General features: G+C 41.4%; 1 protein-coding gene across 1 annotated transcript in view; it reads right to left on the minus strand.

Moving 5' to 3' along the window:
* EFNB2 (ephrin B2) overlaps window positions 1–18,537 on the minus strand; it is a 45,507-nt gene that overhangs the window by 10,305 nt on the left and 16,665 nt on the right. Inside the window, exon 2 of the mRNA XM_079903421.1 lies at window positions 11,758–12,041. Within this exon, the coding sequence (XP_079759547.1) occupies window positions 11,758–12,041 (284 nt within the window). The remainder of the gene's footprint in view (window positions 1–11,757; window positions 12,042–18,537) is intronic.

An 18,537-nucleotide genomic window follows, 5' to 3' on the forward strand; every position in this document is an offset into this window, starting at 1 on the left:
TCATGGCGCCTCTTTACTGGCAGCGAATTCTGCAATAAAGCCTCAAGATTAATATTCTGATTTCTGCTGCAACAGCCAGTCATCAAGAAGCTTTAAAAGCCTTAGTGGCTGACTTTGGAATACAACAAGAAATTGCTAATGCTTGGGAACAAAATCTACCTCCATTTCAGGAGACGGTTTTGCAATTATTCTTATTGTTGATTTGAATGTATTGGGAATTTTTAACTTGGAGAAAGTAAAAACAAACGGTTAACCTCATTCTACTTAGCTTTCCTTTGCGTCTCTCTAGCAGCATCATCTAATGCCACCACAATCACAGTATTACTGTACTAACTGTATGAAACTGCATTTAATCATTTAGAGATAGAAAAACTAACACTGCTATATCTAAGCTTTTAGTGCCGGGCCTTTTTTTTTCCTTGGTCCAGGGAAAAAATAGACTTTATAAAATTAAAAATTACTAGAAAAGTATATCTAGTTAGAAAAGAGGTTTAATAAAGATACATGGGCATTTTATAGCGTGCTTTTAAAAGCTTTTGCTTCAGGGATCTAACTGCATGTAGTGAGTGCACTGAAATCACTAGATTGTTCCCCCAGGGCCTGATTTTAAGTGGGTGGAGATCATCGCTCAGCAAAAAGTACCCTGAGTTCACAATGCCTAAAAGTTCTCTTCACATCCGAAAACTACTCCGCCAACATCCGGGCGTTCCCATTTATTTGTACACGAACTTATCTACAGTGTGCTGGTTATCTGAGTAGAAAAAAGAAGAACCAGTGGGCAAAGCAGACTGAAAGGGCAGGAATATTTCTGGCTGTGTTTTTTAGACTGTGCCCACGGAGAGGAAGTCCTATCGCATTTTAATGCGTCTTCATTTGGTTGTTACTGCTCTGCACACCAGGAAGGGTAAGCTGCTGCCTTGGATCTTGGCTGTTTTTATTTCAGTCTATCACTTCGGTAGTCAGATGGAGAATTAACTGCTGGATGTGTGCCGAAATATGGGTCCCATGCACAAAGAGGTTAGGAATGAGGGCAGCAGAAAAAAATTCTACAGAGTAAATGCATCCCTATGAAGGAGTATTCTTAGGTTATCATGGAAAGAATGAAACATCAAAATATACTATTGAGGACATTTTATACTATTTTACTTATTTGTTTATTTTTTTATTTGGCTGTGTGACACGGCATGTGGGATCTTAGCTCCCCGACCAGGGATCAAACCCGTACCCCCTGCGTTGGAAGTGTGGAGTCTTAACCACTGGACCGCCAGGGAAGTCGCTATACTAAATGTGGCTTACTGGGATGGGGCTGGGATGGGGTGGGGGGTTGATGGACACTCCAAAGCAAATAGTTTTTGTGAAGTTCATCAAAGAGGTCCACCAAAGAGACACAGATAATAAGCATACAGGGTCAGGCAAATGAGAGAGTTCAATTTTTTAGTAAGAATGAAAACTTTGTGTTCATATAAACTGCACATGACAAAATTTGCTCTTATTTGATTACACAGCAAAGAGCATTTTATGAAAATCCTCTATCATCTTCTTGGCACTATTCTTGTCCATCATGTCATCATACGCTGGCCCTGCTAATTCTGATTTCTTAGGGCAGCCTTTCAACACATCAGTCTCCTGAAACTCAACTCAAGAACTAGAAGAACTAGATGCCTATTACCTGGCAAACTGAGGAAATAAAAGAAGCAGAACCAAGTGAGAAACGTGAAAAGTAAAGCCATGACATTAAAATAAATATGACACATAAACTAGGTTACTGTTTTCTTCTAGCAGGGCTGACAAATTTTGAGTGTCTAAAAACAAAAAATTAACTGAGGTATGTAAGTTGAAAACCAGAAGGCTGATAAAAATATAACTACCTAATGTGAATATACAACTCAGGAAGCTAAGATCTACCCTACTTCACACCCTGACACGAATTCAAATTCAAAATATATGATGCACATTCAAAAAATGTACTAAAGAGACAGGAATTCAATTTCTAGAACTCAGTGTAGTTCAATGCCTTGGGTATCACGGTTATCCTTTAAGATACCAACTTAGAAGAAAAATTCTAACCATGGAAATGACAACAACCCCTGACTGCCAAAAATAAATGCCCTTTTCTTTAATTAATAAAAACTTCTGAAGCAAAAACATCTGTATAATGTGCCGAAAGGACGATGAAAAAAATCACTTCTTCTAACTTCTTCCTTTTTATATGCTTTTCTCTGTGGATTTATAGTCAAAGAAATGAGAATATACCACCATGATTTTCCAAAGGCCTCACTATTTTACTTGGTGTAATATCAAAAAAAGTTCAGCAGTATTTCAACACATATGGCAGTTTATCCCAGAATGCCTGATCTTAGAGTAAAAGTTTTATAGATTCTTCTTAAAATGGCCGCGATTTGACAAAAGAAAAATACAAAGGAAGTTACAGGATGTGTGTGTTTTTCACCCAAGGAAACAGTGTTCCAGAACAATGGGATGAATCACCTGAACTAAACCCACATCATTCTGGTTGTGTTTTGAAATTTGAAAGCAGTAAGTCAGGCATTAAGAGGTAACAACTAGCTTAGCCCCAGTGACTTCTTTACAGCACAATTAAGTAGTTTCTCCACTAGACAGAACGATTTGGAAAAATGAGTTAAAAAACCAGAGTCACAATTTAGCCCATCCTCCCATATTAAAATATGAGTAAAGATACCAAGTATCCCGTGTAAATGGATGTTCTCGAATAAAATGGTATAATATTATTTCCTCAATGTTAAATGTTCACCATGAGCAATGATAGGATATTTTACTGACAGCTTAGAAATGAGAGTTTTGAGAAATGTAACCTTGAAACACTTTTGTAAACATATGTTTAAAACAAATGTTTTAAACATTTTTAAAACATTTATTAAACATAAATGATGATTTATGCAGGTAGAATCTCTCATTAGGCAAGAAAAATTTTCAACAAGATTTCATTAGAAAACTTTACATCTAGCGTGCTTTCAGGGAGTTAATCTTAGTGTCACAATGATTCAGAATGAATTGTGAGAATGTGATAGTCAATGGTTAAAGCATAATTTACCTTTATACATGAGAGTCAACCTTAATATGGGCTGAAACCTACTAAGGAAGAAGAATCATGTTTTAAAAATAGGGGGCCAGATGACCACTTCAATATAATGACCAAACTCACGTTAAAAAAAAAAAAAGAATGATGTCAGAGTTCTAAAGATAAAACATAATTCCCTATTGTCTATATTAGCTTTACTTAAGCATTCTGATTTTTTTTTAAATATGAGACGTCCTGGTCAAGAGATAGTGATAACATCTAATAAAACTATTCTGAGCCATGAAAATACATGTGTTTGCATGAATTATTTCTAGCCCATCCCGAGTTTCTGACGGTCTTCATCATTGACATATCTTTGTGGAGATGTGGAAATGTCTAGAGAGCGAAGGGTCAGAGTGAAAAGTTCACAGTGGGGAGGGCACACATCCCAGAAGCCTCGTGCTCAGTCTGCTGTCACTAATCGCCTGCAATGATATTAATGACCCAGTAATTGGGAGACCGCGGCACTGAAGTGGAAAACCTCCATCTGAGGCAGAGTTCACCTCTGGGTGGTAGGGCTTCACCAGTGACTGAATTAATGTTTGCTGACAGCTTAGAACATAACACTGTAGATGAGAAAATGCACCACTCTGATGGCATAATAGCTTAGATGGACATGATGTTATTTGCTTTGACCATCTAGAGACCAGTGGTAACCCCGGTAAAGTGCCCTGTCTGAATTTGCCCTACACATGAACCTAATTCCGTTCAGGGGATGTGTTCTATGCTTCAAGAAGCCAGAGCAATTTTCCACATGTTTGCTTCAATAAAAGAATACCTTCATCTCCTGGTTTAACATCAGGAACAAGGAAACTGGGTTACTCCACTAATGCAGAAAGCCATTTGCAAAGCAGGACTGTCTTTTAGCAACACACAGCCTAGCTCCTCTGTGAAGTGATCAGTTACGCTCCTGACAGAGGTTCTGCCTGTCCATCCATCTGCCCATCCATCCATCTATACATTTATCCACTCATCCATCCATCCACCCATCTACCCATGCATCCATCCCTCCCTCCCTCCTTCCATCCATCCACCTGTCCACTCATCCACCCAGCCACCCATCCACCCACACAAACTGTAGCACTTGTATACTTGGCTAAGGAAATTTGAAGTTTCTTACTACCTCTTTTGTACATTTGAGAGATTTTTATTATTTTTAATTTTACTATTTAGCCACTTCCCATTGAGGGGCTCAAAGTACATTTGACCCTTGAACAACATGGGGGTTAGGGGCACCAACCCCTACCTAGTCGAAAATCCGAGTACAATTTATAGTCAGCCCTCCGTTCCCGCAGTTATTCCATATCCACGGATTCAACCAACAGCAGACAGTGCAGTGCTGGAGGATTTACTACTGAAAAAAATCTGCATGTAAGCGGACCCAAGCAGCTCAAACCTGTGCTGTTCAAGGGTCAATCGTACTCGAGAAAACACAAAGCACAGTCTTATTGATGAAATGGAATTGATTGATAGTAGCTCTAAAAAGAAAAAAGAAAATTCAGGAGACCCGACAAATTTCTATTACAGCCACCATTAACCAATGGCCCTTTCTCCTTTCCTACTGCTCTGTAGAATTTCTTAGGTCAACTTTGGGGCCCATGACTGAAGTTAGTTATACGTTACAACAAAGGACAGGGCCTCTGGCCCAACACGTCTGATACAAACACAGAGTTGTCTGATACCCAGTTCGAGTAGCATCCTTGCATTGCTACGTATGCACTATGTATGTACATATGCTCTCTTGACTGTCACTATGTATGTGACGTGTATGTACTCGTACTCTCTTTACCATACTCTGTAAGTAGTGTGCTTTGGACTAGACCATCTTTCCTCTTGCTTTGTGTACATGTATATGCTTGGTGACCCAGGAGACACTGTCATAAACTAATGACGTTGGTCTAAGGGTCTGACAACCCGGTTTGAGTTCTGCCCCTGACATTTCAATGGCTGTGTGAACTGTACTAAACTACTCACACTTTCCAAGTTCTGTTTTCTCACAGTGATAAAAATTCCTCTGTCACCTGTCCTTTGAGACTGTAAAGTGACAGTCTCAAAGAGTGTGTGAGGCCATAACACTTCCCTCTAAGTGATCAAACACCCAGCCTGAGATTTCAGACTGTTAGGAACAAACGTGGGACTCTTAAAAACTATATAAATAAGTTTTCGCCAAGTAATCTTTTCATGTCTGTCTAATGCCTCTTGGCTACTTCTTAAAGTACTTTATTTTGCTTTAAATTTTGATGATAAATATTTAAAGGCTATTAAGAAAGAACTCATTCTCATGCTTGTACAAAGACGTCTCCAGGACTGTTCAGTTATTTATAAGTCTAAGTAAACTTTGCAAAAGCTATAAATACAGGTGCTAGAGATATTAAGATGTATTTTATGAAACAGTAAAGGCAGTTTTACTCTGAGCGATTCCTAAATAATCCTTTTTTTCCAAGGAATCGTCTTCATTTCTCATCTGCTCTTATTTTACATAGGAGGTTTTCAGTCTCTCCCCATTGCTTTAAGAACCAGTCATCTTGTCCGTTCATGAGTTATTTTGGGAATAAGGAACAGTGCTCACAGGGCAATCTCTGTCTAGCTTTAAATGAGATAAGCTGTCACTACTGCCTAGGTGACGCAGTTGAATATGAACAGAGTCTCAATCTACAATAGCCTAATCCTCCTAAACCCTGACAGATACGGGATAAATACCCCAATGACCGTGACTCCATCAGACCCTCGAGCCAGAAGCTTCTCAGCACAAGCTGCAACTGAGCAGAAGTTGAGATTTTATTCCTTAAAGTATAAAGAATTTAAGCTGTATTCATATTAAATTGAACAAGGAGCTTTACTGATATACTCTAGGAGAGAGCCTTCAATATGGTCAGAAAAGGATTTTATGTTAAGTTAAAAAATAATAGAAATTCGGGGGACTTCCCTGGTGGTCCAGTGGTTAAGACTCCGTGCTCCCACTGCAGGGGGTGCGGGTTCAGTCCCTGGTCAGGGAACTAAAATCCCACAAGCTGCGTGGCACAGCTGAAAAAAAAAAAAAAAAAGAAAAAGAAAAAGAAATGATGCTTTTCATTACCAGACTAGTGAAATGATGTAGTGTCCCAGCTTGTCTCAGTGACAAGGCAACCCTGACATGTACGTTTTTCTCTAAAAGAATATTTATACTACATTGGAATGTTGCTGAAATGATCAATAATAATAAGCCTTTCCTTTGTGTAACAAGGAGCAGAGAAAAGGCCCTGGCAAGGCTGGTGAGATGGTAAGTGGGGGATGATTATATGTGTAGAACCCTCCTCCCAGTCTGTCTCTTTTGAGACTTAGGGAGGATCTGCTAACAAGCTTGGGCAATTCCACCAACAAAAAAATCCATAAATGCGTGTTTCTTGGTAAGGAAAGCCCAAGGACAAAAGAACTTTTATAACACTCCAAAAAGACAAAAAAGAGGGAAGATCTTATAATTAAGTTACGCAGCATTACTGAAACTTGGACGATCACTGGAATTTCATTTTGTGGACGGCATTTCAAATAAGTGACACTTTTTGAGCCCATCTTCCCCGCCCGCCAGCTCTCAGGAGAGCCCAGGCTGTCTCACACCAGCCCCCCACCTTGCCTCCCCACAAAGAGACCCTCAGTTGTCCTTATTTGGTGCCAGCCATGGAGGCAAGCACTTTACATACATCACCCCATCTAAATGCACATCATCCCCAGCTGACAGATGAGGAGACTGAGGCAGACTGGGTAAGTTACTTGCCGAAGGACATTCAAGAACCCAGATCTGCTTGACTTGGGACTCTCAGCTAACTACCATGTTCATCTGTTGCTCTAAGTGCTGTGTGTGTGTATCCTCCAAACACCCAAGATTCTGATGACCATTCTATTACAAAGCCAACCATCGTAGGTTAAAAATAAAAATGTGTTTAAATGCTTGAATTCACCAATGGTATGCAAGGTATCGAACGTAAATCCCCACCTCAAAGCCAGATAAGTGACAGGCTGATGTTGTCACGACCTTGAACTTGATGATGTTTAGTGATGGAAATGTAGATTTTGCTACCTTTATCACATAAATAATTCATCAATCAAAGCACATAATCACGTTACAGAGGCCACACACATATTCTAAAATAAATCTAGGGCTTCCCTGGTGGTGCAGTGGTTAAGAATCCACCTGCCACCGCAGGGGACACGGGTTCGAGCCCTGGTCTGGGAAGATCCCACATGCCGCGGAGCAACTAAGCCCGTGTGCCACAACTACTGAGCCTGTACTCTAGAGCCCGTGCACCACAACTACTGAAGACCGCGCGCCTAGAGCCCGTGCTCCACAACAAGAGAAGCCACCGCAATGAGAAGCCCATGCACTGCAACAAAGAGTAGCACTCCACTCACCACAACTGGAGAAAGCCCGCGCGCAGCAATGAAGACCCAACGCAGCCCAAAATAAATAAAATTTAAAAAAATAATTAAAAAAAAAAGATATCTATATGTAAAAGTATATTTGAAACCTCCCATAACCATTTTGCTAGTGAAAGGGCTTACAGTACATTCAGTATATTTTAGTGCCACTTGCTACACTTACTCCCAGAAATAAGTAAATCAAAAACAGAAAAGAAAAACACAAACAAACAAAAAAAGGAAAACAAACACTCAACAAAAATACAGGAATGGAATCTGCTGTTCTTCTGTTTTGATTCTTTAAGAATAGTGTTTCCTTATATTTGTGTGCAAGCATTTTAATTTATTTTGCATTTTTGCTCAGAAGTGGAGTTGATGTCTGAAAAACAGCAAAGCTGACTGAGGAGTTTCCTAATTTTATATGCTCTGATAAAATTTTTTTTAAAAATTGCTTTGGAGAATGAAACCAGTGAAGGGCCTAAGAAATGGTGACTCATTCAAATTCATTCAGTGTTTCTCAAGGAAGACTTTCCCAGGCAAGGAAAGCAAGGAGTGGCTTTTGGAAGGACCACTGTGAACACAGCAGGGTGTAGTTTCAGAGCAACGTTTAATCGAACAGGCATTAGAAATGATGACTTTTAGACTATTCCACAAATCCATGTCTTGGCTACAGATTTGAGGTAAAATAATGTAAAAAACCACACAAAGCTAAATTGGGAGGTGCCTCGGGCATAAGGTGTTCTTTCCAACAGCTGGGCTGTGCCCATCGTTCACTTAAAAAGTATCCACACAGTGGCATTCATTTTCATCCATCTCTGACTCACATGATGTTGGTAGTGTGATGAAAACCTCTTTGTAGGTATTTTGCAAGGTTTTATGCTGAGGCTGGATGACCAAGCCATGGAACCTTCGTAAGGGCAGATACTGCAAAGGGCCTCCACACCAGAATTTCTGACTCATTCAGCTCCGGGTTATCACTTCTAAAAAGAAACTGGAAACCAAGCACAGAAAGTGTCTACAGGAAAAGCTTTTGACACAATTATGTATGAAGGCTGAGAACACAGTTAGGAATGCTTGCCTTGTATTAACTGGTGTGTTTTTCTAAGACAGAGCTTCCCTTGACAATGGGCCACTTCAGAACAGATAGTTATTTTATAAACTTAAAAAAATTTTTAAAGACATGATCAAAACAACTGTAGATTATATAAAATGTTTACTTTCTTTTTAAGGCAATTAAGAATCTGAATGTAATGACAAACAGACCAAATGGTTGTAACATCCCCACCTCTGGATCATTTAATATTAGGAGATTTTATTATGCAAATTAAACCCAAGTCTAATGACTGAAACAGGTCACCTGAAAAAGTCAATTCTCAACATTAAGAAAACCCATATATATCATTTTGCCACATGTCAAAGCACATAATCATCTAGGAGAAAAACTAATGAGGATGCATGTCATTTTGTCGTGTCATTTCCTAGGGGAATTTAGTGGATACTCCGTAGGTTTAAAAGTACACTCCCAATTTAAAATGTTGACTTCTAGAACTTAAAAGTGTGATGCCTGTATTTTAAACCTGGTAACACTACAGATCAAATTCAATGTCTTTAAAGAGTTTACAGCAGATCCTGTCCATTCAACTGGAGAAGAGCCACCCTGACGAGAGATCCCATACTGGATGTGTATGTCTAACCATAAAACGGTTTGGAACTAGAGACTTCCATCGTTAGCCAGAATAACAACAACAACAACAACAGTAAAAGCAGTTTCTAGAGAAGAAATCAAAATTCAAAGAAATGAAGTGACTTTCTCGTTAAGCTCACACAGCACGACTAGAACCCAGGTCTCTGGGGTCCTGGCCCAGTACTCCTGGAATCAGTTCATCTAGGGAATGACCGAACAACATCAATTCCAAGTCAGTCCATTGGCAACTTGGACTGTTCCCCTCTGGGGTTATGAAGCGCTGCCCCAAACTATCACTTCTCTTCTTCCCTCCTATGGAAAGAAACCAGGACACAATAACGATGCTGTTCATACTGATACTCTTGGTTATGAAGGTGCTTACTAGCTAGACAGGAGGATTTGGAGTCAAACACATGTCATATACTTTGTAGCAACTCAAAAATACCAACATTGTTAACTCTCTCAAAGTTGAAGTGGTGATTGGCAGTGTTACGGGCAGTGTTCCATCATGCCGCCTAGTGTAGCACTGTTTTAAGTGGGGTGTGACTCTGTGTGTATGTGTGAGTGATCACTGGCTGTGGAAAGCACTGACTCTGAAAAATCTCTTAATTGTCTGGGTGCCTTTTGATTCTCGAAGAAGCAATGGAAAGTCAGCATTAACTTTTTCCAACTCTTTTGAGAGTTGTGCTTCTCATCCTTCATTTCCCTTTCAGGGAAAGCTGTCCATCCATTGGCTTTGCTGGAGGATGGGTGGGAAACGGGGCCTGCGTTTCCCGAAGTATCTGAAGTGTCTTCCTATGTCTGTGACGTGGCGCAAGTCTTTCAACTCTGTGCTCTGAGTCTCCCTGGGCTCCCGGCCACCCTCTGAGCCCTGGGCCCTTCCCCACCCAGCCTGTAACAACCACCCAACCAGCAGCATTCAAACTTGAAACCCTCATCTCTATTTTCAGAACAATTCTTGTATCCCGGGCTACCACGTGCTTTTCCGGGTGTGGTGGCTTACCTCCCTGAAGAGCCAGTCGGCAGCCAGGGCTGCAGGTGCAGTTTTAGAGACGTATTTCACTCTGAGGAACATCTATCTTCAGGCACCCCCTCGTCCTTTTCCCCACCCTATTCAGGGGTCTTAACCTGCTTAATGAATTCAGTAGGGTGGGTCCCTATAAATGCTATGCTAAAAACATCCTGGTAAACAGTCCTACTTAAAAAGACTTTTTTTAAGACACTGTTGGACTTCCAAAAGCTTAAGGTTTCCATTTATTTTGTCTAATGACTATTTTATATTTTCAAAGATTTCCCTCTTACTTCATACACTTTACCACCCCATCTGCTTGTCCCAGCCCTCAAAATGCTTTTATTTTCATTTCATGATCATTGTGCTTTAAAATCTATAATTCACCACTTTCTCTTTTTGTTACTTATTCTCACTAAGCCATTCTATGTGTATCACGTTGGTTTAAAACTACGTTTTCAGCCTCTGTGGCATTTCAGGTTCACAGCAAAGAACAAGGATTAGACGGCTATGATCACCTTTGTTTTAATTACTAATGAGTGTATATTGTTGAGTATTTAATAAGTAGTCAATGAATTATTGCTTTTGCACTCTCAAGAGCAGCTAGGAGGTAGAGAAAGCCAGAGTTTCAACCTGATCACCCAGAGATGGGAGAGCACACCCAGCAGACAGCAGCTCAGTACCTCTGACGACCTGGAGCTCATCATGACGAGTGAGTGCAGACTCCCACCAAAGAAACCAAGAAAAACCATTTCATTGCTTGCCTGATGTGAACAGCTAGCTATCCTAGTCACCCAGACTGCACTCAGACAGACCCTGGGCCTGGAACAATCCTAACTCTGTGCCAACTGGTGACCTGCACCCAGTAGGCATGTGTTTCATCAGATTTCACAGCCTCAGGAGTGAACAGTAGCTCAGATAGGACCCAAAGGATACACAGTATCTGTTCCTAAAACCATGTGTCAAATTATTGTATAGGTAGATAAAAAAGTAATTCATGGAACAAACCCAAGTTTTTTTCTTATTCTTCCAAACCTGGTTTTAATGGTGCCCATGTACTAGTGTGGGTTGCCTGTAACTCCCATTCTTGGAACTACGAGCTCCATGAGGAACGGGTACCACTTGACCATCTTGTTCACTGTTGAACCCCTAGCATTTATGCAGTTTCTGGCACAGAGTAAATACTAAATGAATGAGTGAATGGATGGATGGATGGATGGATGGATGAATGGATGGATGAAGAGAAAAGTCATTGCACAAGATTCACCTATCAAAATCTCACCAATGGTTCTTAAAAATGGTTTTGTCAGTAGAGATGCTGAATATATTCATATATATCCGCTTATTTCAATACTACAAAAACTCTAGGAGGCGTTTTCTCTTTGGGTATCTATGTTAATGAGGAGTACTAGTACAGGGGTCCCTCATTCAATTAGGGCTTCTTTAAAAAACTTTTCAGCAAAGATTCCCACCCAATTGTTTGCCACAGTAATAATTTTAAGGAAACAAAAATTGATACAAACCTATTTAGCTTATCCTAATTTCTATAACATAAATGAATAGAATTATACTTACATATAATGTAATAATCTCTGTTCTTCTGAAATTCTAGACCCCAGAGGTTAGGGCTGAATTCTTGGAACTTGATAGTGAATTTTACATCTTGGTCTGGTCTGGCACAGTTGAGGAGAGGCGTATTTTCCTTCTTAATAGTGCATCTGTCTGCTTGGTCTTTATCCACCATATAAACTTTATAATATTCATACTGGCCAACAGTTTTAGAGTCCACTTTGGGGCAAATAATATCCAATTTGTCTCCTATCTGTGGGTATAGAACCAGTCCTTGTCCAGGCAGAAATCTAAAAGCATAAAAAAAAAAAGCGCCACTGAGTTGATAAAAAAGTAACAGTATTAATGATAATGACAATATGGCCAGAGAACATCAAGAATTCCAAACCACAATTTTATAGAGCCACACTTTTATTGACCAAACATATCTGAGTTCAGATCAGCATGGGATGAATGTATTTAGGAATTAAGCTTTAAAGAAAAAAAAAAAATAAGAAAAAAAAGAAACCACATTCCTGACTTTACCCAGTAGGATCAAGGCAACCTACTGACATTTCTTTACCGCCCCCTCGCTTGTAATATTTCAGTGCTCCTTTGTGTAACTTCACAATGACTTTTCCTTGGTGGTGAGTCAGACCTTCCCATCTGCTCATTATTTTTTAACCACTGGCAGCCTCAGTTTATTGGGCACGCCACAGAAAGAGGGCAGCAATTCCAGGGAGCAGTGGATGCGCTAAGACTTTGTTGTTCTGTTAGTTTCCATTTGCTGTTGATGCTAATTAACAGACAAGTTTCATCAAGAATGTTTCAAATTACTTATCATAATTAGTCAGTCACTGATCAAATAATGGTTTTTTTTATTACCCCAAACAAAAGAAACATCTTGCAAACCCATAAAAAAACAACCAGAAATAATTAGCTGGAGTATTGATTCAGCTGCAAGATGAAAAGTCCTCGACTGGGGAAGACAGCAACTACTGTCCCTGTCCTTGCCCCACAAACCTTTTTTCCCCCCTCCCTTGAGATGTATTTGCTCCAGTTAATTCTTAGAAGCAAATCTTTAGAACCCAAACCACTGACACACTATATCCCCTTGGTGCTCACAGACCACAGCGCCCTCCTCCCCTTTCTCTTTTCTCCCAGCCATGCTGCGGAAAGATCTTTCCTAATGGGGAGTTTCTCGGAGAAACTGAAACAAGAGCTTCGTAACGAACATCCTTCGACAAGTGCTAACACTAAAAACACACTTAGAAATCCCCTCTTGTTCCTTCCGAAGGAGCCAAGCCTGCAGGCTCATTAAAATATTGAAGCCGGAGAACAAAGCATCACGTCTGAGTCCTTCCAATCCAACCTCTTATTGAACCAGGGAGGCCCACCAGCCATGACGATGAATGGGTCATAATTCAGAGAGAGAGGAGAGAGAGAGGGAGGGAGGGAGGGAGAGAGAGAGACAGACAGACAGACATGGTGAGAGAGAGAGACAGACACGGTGAGCGAGAGACAGACAGACAGACACGGGGTGGGGGGGAGAGACAGAGAGAGAGACAGACTCGGTGAGAGAGAGACAGACAGACAGACATGGTGAGAGAGAGAGACAGACACGGTGAGAGACAGACGGACAGACACGGGGGGGGGGGAGAGAGAGAGAGAGAGAGAGGGAGAGACAGACTCGGTGAGAGAGAGACAGACACGGGGGTGGGGGGGGGAGAGACAGAGAGAGAGAGAGAGAGAGAGAGGGAGGGAGGGAGAGAGAGAAAACCAGGATGACGGGCATCGCCAATTTCAAATTGATACTGAGGGAACAGATGATGATGAATGTTAATGAACGGTATTAATTTTTCTGAAAAGTGCATGAGGTTGATTATGAAGCATCATAGAACATAACAGAAATTACATTACAGATTTATATTAAAAACCAATACTCTTTATGGCAGGGAAAAAAAATACATGTTGAACACAGTGGCTTGTCACTCTTCCTTGGGAATGTGTTCTTTTACAATCCCAAAGGGAGGGCGGCCCCCTTTCTTTCTTATTTTTTTTTAAACTGAGCTTGCTAAAGCAAGGATATATGACATATATTAAAAAAAAAAAGTTGAAAAAGTGAATGAGAATCACCTAACAAAATCTTTCTGTGAAGTAGAACTCAAAATGACTATTTTTTATAATAATGACAAATTTCAGACCATCATGTGTGCACCCTTATAGGATTCTCTAGAACTGTTGACAAATGTAGATCACCACTTAGTAAGAGCCTCTCTGTGAACTTCTTGGCCATTTCTGCAGTTTTCTGGGGAGGCGCATGGGAAATTCAACTCCAGGGGACTGAAGGCCTCCAGGGTCTTCTCCCTGCCCCCCTGAAGGCCAGTGGTCTCCATCATCTTTGTGGTTGAAACACAGCTCTGGTTTCTGATGAACAGACTGAAGGACTGAATCTGAATGTCTGAGGCTTAAGTCTTTGCCCCACGCCCCCGTGCCTCAGTGATTCTGCTGGGCTTGGGAAGCAGGGGCAAAGTGCCTGGCAGTCGACGTAAGTTAGATATGGTTACAAGGCTCACCCTCCTGACACATCCTTCTCCTCATGTTTTATTCCTCGACCTTCTTAGGAAATCTTCACTGCACCCGAGAACCAGAGGCCAGCTCCTGTCTGGGGTTTCCCACCCCCGTTCCAAACATCTTCTCTCCTAAACCGGCTTCTGTACCAGCCGACACAGAGCAAGCCCCACGTTAGCTGTAGTGAAAAGTATTCCTGAATCACAACAGAAGTCTGCAGCCTGGACACCGGTACCTGCCTCTTCTCAGCTCTGATCTCCACACTGAGCGAGTTTCACCCTGGACCACCTCCTCCGGGAGCCCATCCAGGCTTCAGACATCAGGATCCTGAGCAGCCAGATGGGTCCATCCTCTTGTCCATCAGTTCATTCCTTTAAGAGAATGCATCAGACCTGCCCTCACCCCCAAGCTGTGTATCATCTTTGCGCATCTTAGAATTCTCCCACATCTCGCCTACGTCTGAAGCTGGGCTCACCAAGCTCTTCCTTCATTCAAAATGCTCCCAAGATCCCGTCTCCTTCAAGAAGATTATTTTTTCCTGCTTAACCAAAGACTCACTGTTGATTTCCTCCCTGCCCATGTGAGAACCTCATGACTCTCTCTTCACTCACCAAATCCAAGTTCTAGTTTTTGCTGGGGCTGATGGGGTCAAGTCAAGAACAGAGGACACATGGGCTGGTTTGGCTACAAGGATCTCTGCACTTCAGTCTGTATTTTCAGAAGGTACTAATCACTCAAAAAGCTTTAACCGTCAGTGACAGAGGAGCAATGTATGCGGAGGGGTCAACCCATGGGATGGCTTTTCAAAATAAAAGAGAAAGAGAGGAATCTCAATTTCAATAAGCGTATTTGATACACATAAAAAGTGAATCCCGATAAAACCCACTATTCCTAATGCTTTGAAAAGCATTAGCTCACTTTTCAGAAGACACTGTGGCAAAAAGTTAGGCAAGGATTTGCTCCTTCACCGTGAAAAATGGTTTCAAGAGAACAAACGTATGGACACCAAGGGGGGAAAGCGGGGGCAGCAGGGGTGGGATGAATTGGGAGATTGGGGTTGACATATATACACTGATAGCTGTAAAATAGATAACTAAAAACAAAAATTTTTTTTTGCTTCCTTATTTAAATCCATATAAAAGAACCCAATATTGGAGTGCTTTAGAGGTTTACTTTTTAAGCATATATAGGTATACAGATATACAAGCTGGTTAGCACACCAGTCTCTTTAATTGCTGACTTTATGGTTTCTCAGTAGACAAAGGCTGTGGTTGAGGTGAGAGCCCAAATGGTAAGTTTCTTACGTTATCACTAAGTACATCAAGCCCAGCAGTCTCTTTGCTCCCCTGGGGCCTTCACAGTTTTTTTTTAAATTGAGATAGAGCTGATTTACAACACTATATTAGTTTTAGGTGTACAACATAATGATTCAAAAATTTTAAGGTTCTCCATTTAAATAATATTAATAATTATTATATATAATAATCAATGATATTATATATAATATAATAATATTAATATCAATTGTTATATAATTAATTATACATATAATTGATTGTATTATATATAATAGTTATTATAAAATATTGGCTATATGCCCTGTGCTGCACAATATATCCTTGCAGCTTATTTTATACGTAATAGTTTGTACCTCTCAATCCCCTGCCCTGATTTGCCCCTCCCCCCTCCCTCCCCCCACTGTAACCACTAGTTTGTTCTCTATATCCGTGAGCCCATTTCTTTTTCGTTACATTCACGAGTTTGCTTTGTTTTTTAGATTCCACATATAAGTGATCACACACAGCATTTGCCTCTGTCTGACTTATTTCACTAAGCATGATACCCTCCAGGTCCATCCATGTGCTTCACAACATGGGAGCAAACAGAGTAACGTGAGTGTAACAACTAAGGCACCTCCACGCCAGATGCTCTGAGTGACAGAAAACTAGGATCTGGATCGCCAGGACTTTACAATCCAGCTTCCTGAGGGCAGGCAGGTCCCACGTGTGGCTGACTCAATACTGAATGCCCAAGGTCTGACATCTGGTAGATGCTTAAAATATGAAAGAACAAATGGCAGCTAAGATACACACAATAAATTTAAGTCAAATTTAGTGCCACGAACTATCGATATTTGCAGATCACAGGCACAGAAGATAGGATGAGCTAGGATGAGCTCGAGTTGGGATGGGGGTTGCTGAGAGCACAGCAGGATCACTTCCGGTATGATGGTGCTTCTGGACGGCAAGCAGCACTGTGGATGGAGTTTTGGACCCGTTCTCTCAGGATTTATGAATATTGGCAGTTTTCTGGAATCCCTTCCTAGTTGAAATGCAAGGCAATTCACCACCTCCAGAAGCACTAATAACAGAAGCACTGCTGCTTTTGAGCACGTATTCTTCGCTAAGCACTGATCAAAGCACCTTCCACCACTGTCTTCATTCAGTCCCTGTACACGTGCTTGACACGCAAACCAGATGAAGACACGCCAGGCCAAAGGTGAGATGCGACGGGAAAAGCCCCTTTGCCTGCACACTTCTCAGCTCTCGCTGCATCATGTTAAAGCATAAATCTGGTTTGGGGAAATGCAGCTTTTTCTAAATTGAGCTTTTCATAGACAAGCCATGAAGTTAAGGGAAATTAAGAGAAAGTCCATCCACATGCAGGCATCTGCCCAGGCTTCAGAGATCAGCATACTCAGCAGCTAGATGGATTCATCTTCTTGCCCATCACAAGGGCGGCCATCTGCTACCCCTGCCATGTCCTGGGAAGCCAAGGACCAAAGGGTGAGGAAGAAACTTACCACACATGGAACTTGTGTTTTAAATGTAATATTACAGATGGATCCAGATGATTCATGAGAATTGCAGAATGTACATGGAAAGGAAACGGGGTGAATTTTTTAATAATATCATTTTCGAATGGAAAGCAATGCATCCTGTAGGTTATAATCAAGCCAGTAACCACAGAGTTCTATTTTTGAAGCCAGGTCACTTACATTTGGATTTTGTTACCTCAGGATTGCTCAGAGACTTTAACAAGTCGGACCACATAGCACATCTATGCCCTGAATATTTGGTAATAGTCAATAAGACTTGTCTTATTATTGACTTTGGAAATGTTTTCCTTTTTTTTTTTTTTAAAGAATAATTAGGGGGGCTTCCCTGGTGGCGCAGTGGTTGAGAGTCCGCCTGCCGATGCAGGGGACACGGGTTCGTGCCCCGGTCCGGGAAGATCCCACATGCCGCGGAGCGGCTAAGCCTGGGAGCCATGGCCGCTGAGCCTGCGCGTCCGGAGCCTGTGCTCCGCAACGGGAGAGGCCACAACAGCGAGAGGCCCGCGTACTGCAAAAAAAAAAAAAAAAAAAAAAAAAAAAAAGAATAATTAGGGTGGTGACAACTAGCTAATTTTAAATTACTACACTGACTCTGCCTAGTGAATATGAAATGCAGATTTCTTTTTGTATGATGAGATTATGTCCATTTTTGTGGCCAAAGACACCTAGAGGAAAATCCCCATGTTTGTAACCCATACCACAGAGGTGAGGTTGTTTCTGTTAAACCACATCCAAAAAGAAAAAAAAAAAAGTGGTCAGAAGTCTTCTTTAATAGTATCTGCTGGTTTTTAATTCAAAACAAAAAACAAAGGAGACTCACAGTGCCTCTTGTCTTATACAGGAGAGCGAACACAGGAGGCCAGATCCCTTTCTGGGCCACGTACTCAAGGTCTGAGCAAGCCACCCTGCTGTGCTCCTGGGACGGGGAAGCTGCATCTCCTCCCCATCAAGAGAGTCTGGGGTCAGGACTGCTTCCTGGGCATTGGTGCTGTGGTTTTGTGTCTCTCACTGGAGGGCTTCCCTGGGATGCCACAGCAGTGGGGTGTGCTGAGCAGAAATAGGCAACTCCTATGGTTTTTCCCAGTGAATCATTCCCAAGCAAGACAATAAGACGTGATGACTCTGAACTAAATCCAGAGATGGTATAACATGGAATAAAATGGAAAGTCTGAGTAGGGTTTCCAAAGTTTCCCTGCCCAAAATGAAGTGATTTGTTTTTTTGTTTTTTTGGCCACACCATGTGGCAGGCAGGATCTTAGTTCCCCCACCAGGGATCGAACCTGCGCCCCCTGCAGTCGAAGCTCGGAGTCCTAACCACTGGACCGCCAGGGAAGTCCCTGAAATGAAATGATTTGATATTAGAATCTGTTTTTACCTTCCAATTACCTATCAACCTGAAT

The sequence above is a fragment of the Stenella coeruleoalba genome (genome assembly GCF_951394435.1).
Source record: "Stenella coeruleoalba genome assembly, chromosome: 18".
Lineage (NCBI taxonomy): Eukaryota > Metazoa > Chordata > Mammalia > Artiodactyla > Delphinidae > Stenella > Stenella coeruleoalba.